The sequence below is a fragment of the Nicotiana attenuata genome, unplaced genomic scaffold (genome assembly GCF_001879085.1).
Source record: "Nicotiana attenuata strain UT unplaced genomic scaffold, NIATTr2, whole genome shotgun sequence".
Classification (NCBI taxonomy): Eukaryota; Viridiplantae; Streptophyta; class Magnoliopsida; order Solanales; family Solanaceae; genus Nicotiana; species Nicotiana attenuata.
The window spans coordinates 155466-165090 of NW_017671391.1; the positions used below are offsets into that span (position 1 = coordinate 155466).

The window sequence follows — 9625 nt, forward strand, 5'->3', positions numbered from 1 at the left end:
CAGTTTAAACATGCTGAAGTTATTTAGTTCATTTGCGAAAACTTCAGACTAAACATGCTTAAGTTTTTATCTTGCAGTATGTAATTTTCTAATGAGTTTTTGCTAATGCATGCTAAAGTTATTTAGTTCATTTGCTAAACTTCAGTTTAAACATGCTGAAGTTATTTAGTTCATTTGCGAAAACTTCAGACTAAACATGCTTAAGTTTTTATCTTGCAGTATGTCTTTTCTAATGAGTTTTTGCTAATGCATGCTGAAGTTATTTAGTTTATTTTCTAAAACTTCAGACTAGACATGCTTAAGTTATTTAGTTCATTATGCTTAAGTTATTTAGTTCATTTGCTAAAACTTTAGACTAAACATGCTTAAGTTATTTAGTTCATTTGCTAAAACTTCAGAGTAAACATGCTTAAGTTATTTAGTCCATTTGCTAAAACTTCATGCTAAAACATGCTGAAGTTTTGTCCTGTAGCCTACAGTTTTGTCAATAGTCCTGAAGGGCAAAATTATCTTTTTAAAACGCTTTTAACAAAAAAATGGGTACAGATGCAAATAAAAAAAATAAAAAGGGTATAAGTTAAAAGGAGGCGACCAACACTACAAAAAATTGGATTATTAATGGCAACATATAGCAGCGACCCTACAGGTTGCTACAGTAGCTATATTACTAGCAGCGACCTTAGAAGTAGCCGCAGAAGGATACTCTTTTAGCAGCGACTTAGTTTAGGTCGCCTCTAATGTGACTGAAATTTTTAGTCCCGCTCAAAATAGAATTTTGGCTCCAAATATTTTGTTGCGACTATGGCAAAGTCGTGCCTAGAACTCTCTTGCAGCGACTGGGTCGCTCCTATACACTTATAAAGAAATAGAAAATAAAAATTAAAATATTCTCTTTACCTTTTCTGGAACAGAAGCCCACAAAGCATAATAAAGGAGTACAAACTCTATGTACTCGGCACTCTCTCTCTCTACAAATCAGGTCTCCTCATCTAAAATTTCACCCAAATCAAAATCTCTCAAATCAAAATGTGAATCTCAGGTATTTTCAAATCCCTAATTTTTCATTTTTTTTTGTTGGGAAAGAAGTTCCTCCATTTTAATATCGATTCGTGAAGTTCCTCCGTTCAAATCCCTAATCCGACTTGAATAAAAGAAACGATTCTGTTCGTAATCGATTTCACCTTTCCTTCTTACATGTTACTATCCCATATCTAACTAAAACCCCATAAAAATTTATATAAGATATATTTACATTTGGGTATTTTGGTATAATGATTCTGTAAGACAAAAGTTTCAACATGCAGTTAGGGATAATTATTTTTTCAGCAATTTCACTTTTGTCTTCTCAGATTTCATCTCGAATTTCTCTGATTCATTTGATAATCTACAAGAATACCAAAAAAATCACACAGAAAGAATCATTTGAAGCGTATTTGGTGTTGTTATTTTTGATTCTCGGTCTTGACAGAATCTCAGCTATCTCTTTTCTTGGGTAAGTTAAAATCTTCTTCTTGAGAGACGTTTTACATGTCGGCATTCTATTCAGTTGAATTATTATATGAGCTTCGTAGGTTCTTTCACTTATGTCCCCTGTCGCAACAGTTTGTTTAACTCCTTAAATTATTTATGGAACAGTACATATATATGCTTTGAATATGACTTTCTCTCTGTCCGATGTGTATAATTTACATACTGTGGAAGCCAGGTGGAGCATGTAGACCGAGTTAAAGGGAATTCACAATCATAAACAAGGACTTTGGGTTGCCATGGGGTAAATATGATATTGCTTTAGCAAGTGATGATAGGATTAATGGGAATTTAATTACATATATGAAAGTGAGAGACCTCAAAGAGTTTGCTGAAGAAAGCTGCCGTATTCTGTATGTCTTTTTACAATATCAGAAGGCATGCATTCTTCACTTTTGTGATCCTTTATTTGGTCTAGAATAATATCCAAATGATGCTTATTGATACTAAAATATGCTTGGTTTCCTATTTAGATGATGCCTTATTATGCTGGATGTAACAATGTGAATATTGTATCAAACAAATCATCTCTAGTTTACCGAAATTGCATAGGCCCCTCCTTTGAGTTTCAAGAGGTTATCGTGCAAACCTCATAAATCTTTAAGAGGAAAAAATTGCTGCAATAATTCTCATTTTATTGATAAGTGATTTGATTTGTTCATCTTTCTTTGGTATGTTAGTTATTATAGATATTTTGATTATTATCATCCTTCCCCTTTTAATTAGGTAATTCATGTTTTTATTTTTTAAAATAGATATGATGGATAAAAGTTGGTTGAATATTCGGAATAGAGTCGACCAAAGGTATAGAGATGGAGTAGACAACTTTCTTAATTGGGCATTCAGTCAACCAACTGTGAACACTATGATTCGGTGTCCTTGTAAAGGGTGTATGAATACTGTGTTCAAGGTAAGGGTTGGTGTAAGAGGAGATTTATTGAGGAAGGGTTTCTGGGATTCTTATAAAGTGTGGGACTTGCATGGAGAAGTGTTAGTTAGAGCTGAAACTTCTAATACTGCAGTTAGTGATGAAGCAGAAGATGATAGCATTGAAGAGGATAATATTATTGAAATGATTCACGATGCTTGTGGATATACGAATGTGGAGAATAATAATAGTAATAATTCCGTGGACAATGAAGAGCCAAATGTACATGCAACAAAGTTCTACAAATTGTTAGAAGATGCTAAGACAGAACTTTATCCTGATTGTAAAAAAGTCTCGAAGTTGTCTTTTGTTGTTAAACTACTTCACTTGAAGTGTCTTAGCCATTGGAGCAACAAATCGATGGATGCATTATTGAGCTTATTTAAAGAATTTCTTCCCGAGGGGTCCTTTATGCCTAATTCTTTCTATGAAGCAAAGAAAGTTCTTTGTGACCTCGGCTTGGGGTACAACAAAATAGATGCATGTCGGAATGATAGTATTTTATATTGGCGTGATTATGCCGGTGTCCAAGCATGTCCTAAGTGTGGTAAGTCTAGATGGAAGTCCGAAGAACACGGAGGAAAGAAAGTAGCTCATAAAATCTTGCGGCATTTTCCAATCAAACCAAGGCTTCAAAGATTGTACATGGCAAGAGAAACAGCTAAAAAGATGAGGTGGCACAAGGAGGGAAATGTTGATGATGGTGTCTTGCGACATCTATCTGACTCAATAACATGGAAATCCTTTGATGCACGGCATCCCACCTTTTCAGCCGAGTTAAGAAATGTTCGATTAGGTTTGGCGAGTGACGGGTTCCAACCTTATGGGAACATGAGTTCTAATCATAGCATTTGGCTAGTCGTACTAGCTACGTATAACTTGCCACCATGGGATTGCATGAAAAATCCATATTTCATGATGACACTTCTTATTCCAGGCCTCAAGTGTCCAGGCAATGATATCGATGTATATTTACAACCAATGATTGAAGAGTTGAAAGAATGATGGGACGGGGTGGAGACTTATGATGCACACTCAAAATCTAATTTTCTAATGCGTGTGGCTATCATGTGGACGATCACTTTCAGGATGGTCAACCAAAGGCAAGCTTGCATTCCCTTGTTGCCATAAAGATACACAATCGACTTCCTTGCATAGTAAGTTGTGTTATATGGGTCATCGTCGCTTCCTTCCCATGGACCATCCATGGCGGAGAAGTAGGACGTTATTTGATGGGAAAGTTGAAATGGGAGTTGCACCTAACCCTTTAACAGGTGATGAAACACTTGTGCAATTACAAGCTTTGGGTAATGTGAGTTTTGGTAAAGGACAAAAGAGAAAGCTTGATGTTCATAGCAATGCTTACAATTGGAAGAAGAAAAGTATCTTTTTCCAATTGCCTTATTGAAAGAGTCTTATGTTACAACATAACCTTGATGTGATGCACATCGAAAGAAATGTGTCCGATAATATTATATCAACTGTCCTGAATATGGTTGGAAAGACAAAAGACACATTGAAAAGTAGATATGACTTGATGGATCTTGGAATCAGACAAAGATTGCATCCTATTGAGGATGGGAATAATATTTTGTTACCGGCAGCATGCTATGCATTGTCCACGGAAGAGAAGCTGAAGGTATGCAGTTTCTTAGCTAATCTGAAGGTTCCTGATGCATTTTCCTCAAACATTTCAAGGTGTGTCAACGTACAGGAGAAAAAGATACATGGATTGAAATGTCACGATCATCATGTATGTTGCAAGACATTTTTCCAGTAGCTATACGTGGTTTGCTACCCGAGGAAGTGTGTGATCCAATTATAGCCTTAGGAAAGTTTTTCAAGAATATATACTCTAAGTGCTTGACGATTGAAGATCTTGATATCCTAGAGGCAGAAATTCCTGTTATTTTGACCAAACTTCAACTTGTTTTCCCTCTGGCTTTCTTTGATGTCATGGTTCATTTGCCAATTCACTTGCCAAGTGAGGCAAAGCTTGGTGGACCAGCTCAATATCGAAATATGTATCCTATTGAGAGGCAATTTATTATTTAATAATTTCGATGCTATAGTTTTAGAATGACACACATTATACTAATAAGTCATTTTTTATAGGTATCTACGAACACTTAAGTCATATGTTCGCAATAAAAATCGTCCAGAAGGTTCAATTGCAGAAGGTTATTTGGTAGAGGAAAGCCTCACATTTTGCTCACGATACTTGAAGAATATCTCAACAAAGTTCAATAAACCAACTAGGAATGACGATGGATCTGTGTCAAATGATGAGATGTATATCTTTAAAAAAAGTGGGCAAACAAAAGGTGCCTCAGAAGGCATCACGCTATCTCATGATGAGTTTAAACAAGCATGTATGTATGTGCTTCAAAATTGTGAAGAGGTTTCACATTTCATGGAGTAAGTCTCTTATTAACTTCAAGATAGTTTCACATTGAGATAATTTAAATCTGATTTATCTTGGCTAACTTAAAATGTAGGGAATATACAAGAGAGATTGAAAGCCAAAGTTCAATGAGAGCTCATAAAAATGGGTTTCTTGATTGGTTTCGCGCACGTGTAGGTGTCTACTCAAATGATAATATTGATATTAGTTTATTCATCCCATCATGTTATTGGTCATAACAATATTGTTCGTCTTTGTAGATATTTGTACTATCTGCACAAGGACGCGCAAATGATGAGCTCATAAGCTTAGCCGTCGGTCCTTCACCGTTAGTACATCGATATTCAACATTTGTAGTGAATGGATTTAGATTCCATACAAAAGAGCTTGCATTGAGAAGAAAAACGCAGAATAGTGGTGTTCTTGTGAGAGGAGATGATTCAGACTCTAATAAGGAGTATTATGGTGTATTAGAGGACATTTATGAGTTATCTTATGTGGGAAACAGAAAAGTTTACTTATTCAAGTGTCATTGGTGGGATGTGGCTCGCTTAGGAAGAGGATATAAGATTGACAAATATGGCTTCACAAATGTGAATACTCGGTGTGCCTTGAATACAAATAAGCCATTTGTGTTGGCATCTCAGTTAGAACAAGTCTTTTACTTGGACGACATGGTCGATAATGATTGGCTTGTTGTTGTGAAGACAAATCCTCGTGACCTTTTCAAAATGCCTGATAATGATGATAATTGTGTAGATATTGAAGATGAAGAATTACTGAATGAAGAAGTTTATCAGCAAAAGGAAGCTGAATTTAATACTTTGTACACCAATGACCAACAAAATATTATTGAGGTGTCTCTACTTAGGGATAATGTTGAACCACAAAGTATTAACTACGATCATGCAAGTACNCTTGATCGTCTTGCTGGGCGTGCCTTCTATTGTTTCTTGGATGGATATTCTGGGTACAACCAAATCTTGATTGCTCCGGAGGATCAGGAGAAGACTATATTTACTTGTCCATATGGCACCTTTGCCTTTTCTCGGATGCCTTTTGGATTGTGTAATGCACCGGCAACATTCCAACGGTGTATGATGGCCATTTTCACCGATATGGTGGAAGATATTTTGGAGATGTTCATGGACGACTTTAGTGTGGTGGGTGATTCATTTAATGAATGTTTGAAAAATCTGGATAGAGTGTTGGCCCGTTGTGAAGACACCGATCTTGTGCTCAATTGGGAAAAATGTCACTTCATGGTTGAGGAGGGCATAGTGTTGGGTCATAAAATTTAAAAGCATGGCATAGAGGTAGACAAGGCCAAAATAGAGGTGATTTCAAGGATTCCTCCCCCACTTCTATCAAGGGGGTTAGAAGTTTTCTTGGGCATGCAGGGTTCTACCGGAGATTTATCAAGGAATTTTCGGAGGTAGTGAATCCTTTTTGCAAGCTACTAGAAAAGGATGCCAAGTTCGTGTTCGATGAGGGATGTATGCAAGCATTTGAACTTCTCAAGCATACGTTGACCACCACCCCTATCATTACCGCACCCAATTGGAGCTTGCCTTTCGAGCTCATGTGCGACGCGAGTGATGTTGCGGTTAGGGCAGTTTTGGGTCAAAGAGTGAACAAAATGTGTTCATGCGGTGTACTACGCGAGCAAGATAATGAATGAGGCTCAAAGGAACTACATGGTTACTGAGAAAGAGTTGTTGGCTATTGTATTCGCAATGGAAAAATTTCGGCCATATCTCATGGGAGCCAAGGTCATAGTGCACACTGATCATGCAACTCCTAGATATTTGATAACGAAGAAAGACTCCAAATCTAGGCTGATGCGATGGGTCTTGTTACTTCAAGAGTTTGATTTAGAAATTGTGGACCCGAAAGGTAGTGAAAACTAAGTGGCGGACCACTTGTCCCGCTTGGAGGAGGAAGGGAGGCCGTGTGATGGCCTGGAGATCAATGATGCATTTCCCGATGAGCAGCTACTTTCTGTCAATGAGTGATATGCCATGGTTTGCGGATGTTTCTAATTACCTTGTGACTGGTATAATCCCGCGTGAGCTCTCTTCTAACCAAAGGAAGAAGCTCAAACGGGATAGTTTGGATTTCTATTGGGATGAGCCGTACTTATTCAAGATTTGCACCGATGAGTGATCAGGAGGTGTGTCCCTAAGGAGGAGCAGTTGAGTATCTTAGAGGCTTGTCATTCCTCTCCCTATGGTGGCCATCATGGTGGGGCGAGGACAGCTTCGAAGGTTCTGAGTTGTGGGTTTTATTGGCCAACTTCGTATAAAGATGCAAGTGATCTTGTGAAGAGGCGTGACGAATGTCAAAGAGCGGGTGGTATTTCGAAGAAAGATGAGATGCCCCTCAACACCATTCTAGAAGTGGATATTTTTGATGTGTGGGGTATTGAATTTATGGGCCCATTTGTAAGCTCGTGCGGGAACACCTACATTCTAGTGGCAGTTGACTATGTTTCAAAATGGGTCAAGGCCGTGGCTTTGCCCAACAATGAAGCTAGGAGTATGGTTGCGTTTCTCAAAAAGAGCATTTTTACAAGGTTTGGCACTCCTCGTGCTATCATAAGTGATGGGGGGTCGCACTTTTGCAATAGAGCTTTTGACATCTTGCTTGCAAAGTATGGTGTCAACCACAAAGTTTCTACTCCTTATCATCCTCAGGCGAGTGGCCAAGTGGAAGTCTCAAACAGGAAAATCAAGAGTATTCTGTCTAAAACGGTCAATGCAAATAGGACCGATTGGTCTAAGAAGTTGGATGATGCTCTATGGGCTTACAACAATGCTTATAAGACTCCGACTGGTATGTCTCTGTATCGATTGGTGTTTGGGAAAGCTTGCCATCTACCGGTTGAGTTAGAGCACAAGGCCATGTGGGCTTTGAGGAAATTGAACCTTGAATGGGATGTGGCAGCAAATCTTCGTGTGGAGCAGCTTAACTAACTTGATGAATTTCGATTCCATGCCTACTCCAGTTCATCCTTGTACAAGGACAAGATGAAGTACCTTCATGATAAATATGCTCGTGGCAAGGAGTTCAAAGTGGGTGATTTGGTTCTCTTGTTCAACTCTCGGTTACGTTTGTTTCCGGGAAAGCTGAAATCAAAATGGAGTGGACCTTTTGAAGTGGTGTTTGTGACTCCGTTTGGTGCACTTGATTTGAAGAATAAAAATGGGGAGGTATTCAGAGGCAATGGGCACAGGGTCAAGCACTACCTGGGAAAAATTGATGACAGCCACGTGGTTGGCACTCCTTCATCTAAAGTGATTTGATGGTAACATGCATCGTGCCACGATGTTAAATCAGGCGCTTCTTGGGAGTTAACCCATGTGTTTTTCTTTTCATTTTTCTTTGATTTTCATTGTAGTATAGGATTTATTTTTGGACTGACTGGTTGTGAGATGCTACAGGAGTGTGTTGATGTAGTGCAGGACAAAGTGGAAAAGAATTGATCAAGTCTCTGAAGTTTGATGTGCGGACCGCACTACATCTTGTGCGGCCGTAAAGAACGTAGTGCGGGGGAACAAAATCAGTGCGGACCGCACTGATGTTGATGATGAAATCCAACTCTTTGAAGTTTTCCACCGCGGTCGCATTACATTTTGTGCGGTCCGTGGTGGACCATTGTGGCCGCATTACATTTTGTGTGGTCCGCAGTGTTTGCCTTCTCAAACTTACATGATCTTGTGTAATGTGGACCGCAATACTATTTTGTGCGGTTCGCGGTGGGTAAGTCAGCTGGGGCCCAGGACCTTTTTCTATAAATAGGACCTGAGGCCCTCCATTTGAACTTTTTGATCTCTGTACTCTCAAGCCCTAAAAATTCATTGTTCATCACTAAAAATTGCACGAATTCATCTGCTTAGTCTCAATTAATCATCAGTGCATCTCATTTCTAGTAACTTTAATTCCTTTTTAGGATTTTAAATTTTGCTATTTTCTTTTGATTTTCATTTTTCTCTTAATTTTTCTTCTGTTCTTCTCATTTTCCCTTTCAATTTCTAGATTAAGTTAGTTAATCATGTTTTAATTAGGCACAATTAGACAAAACACTGAGGCAACACCTAGGGAATCATTAGTAGGTAAAAATTGGGCTAAAATTGGACATTACATTGAACCCTAAGTTGGTGCTGCTGCTGGGCACTCAGTGCGGACCGTAGTGGTTTCTGTACGGTCCGCGGTGCTTCTGTGCGGTCCGCAATACAATTTAGTGCGGACCGCGGTGACATAACATCTGAAAGTGGAACTTGAGGGTGCGGTCGCAATGCATAGATTCAGAGAGTGGGTAGTCTGAACCCCACCTCTGTGCGGACCGCAATGGAATTTGTACGGTCCGCAGTGGCCTCTTTGCCGCCGCACTGCATTTTGTGCGGTCCGCATTCTGCAACTTTTTACTGCCTGCAACTCTTTTTCTTGCAACTCTGAATTACATTGATTATATTGATACTAACAAAGCATGACTGAATGTTGCTTGCAGACAATGGTGAGATCAAGAGGCAAAGGTGATAAACAACAGGGACGAGGAGAGTCCTCCCGAGGGAGGGGACGTGGAAAGATAAAACAAATCCCCCAAGTTCGGGAAGCAATAAAAGCAACAAGGAAGGCGATCCAGGCCGCTGATAGAGTTGCTTCCCACTCATCGGGAAGTGATTATCAGCCTTCCAGGGAGTTGTCTGATTCTGACTCTATCCCGGAGTTTATAGATGACTTCCCGGACAGGTTCAGGCTGACAG

General features: G+C 39.1%; 1 protein-coding gene across 1 annotated transcript; it reads left to right on the forward strand.

Moving 5' to 3' along the window:
• Positions 1 to 2287: 2287 nt before the first annotated feature.
• LOC109207995 lies at positions 2288 to 3863 on the forward strand. Its single transcript, XM_019370994.1, has 2 exons — positions 2288 to 3407; positions 3544 to 3863. The coding sequence occupies exons 1-2, from the start codon at positions 2288 to 2290 to the stop codon at positions 3861 to 3863; spliced, it is 1440 nt and encodes a 479-aa protein (XP_019226539.1).
• Positions 3864 to 9625: the final 5762 nt, after the last annotated feature.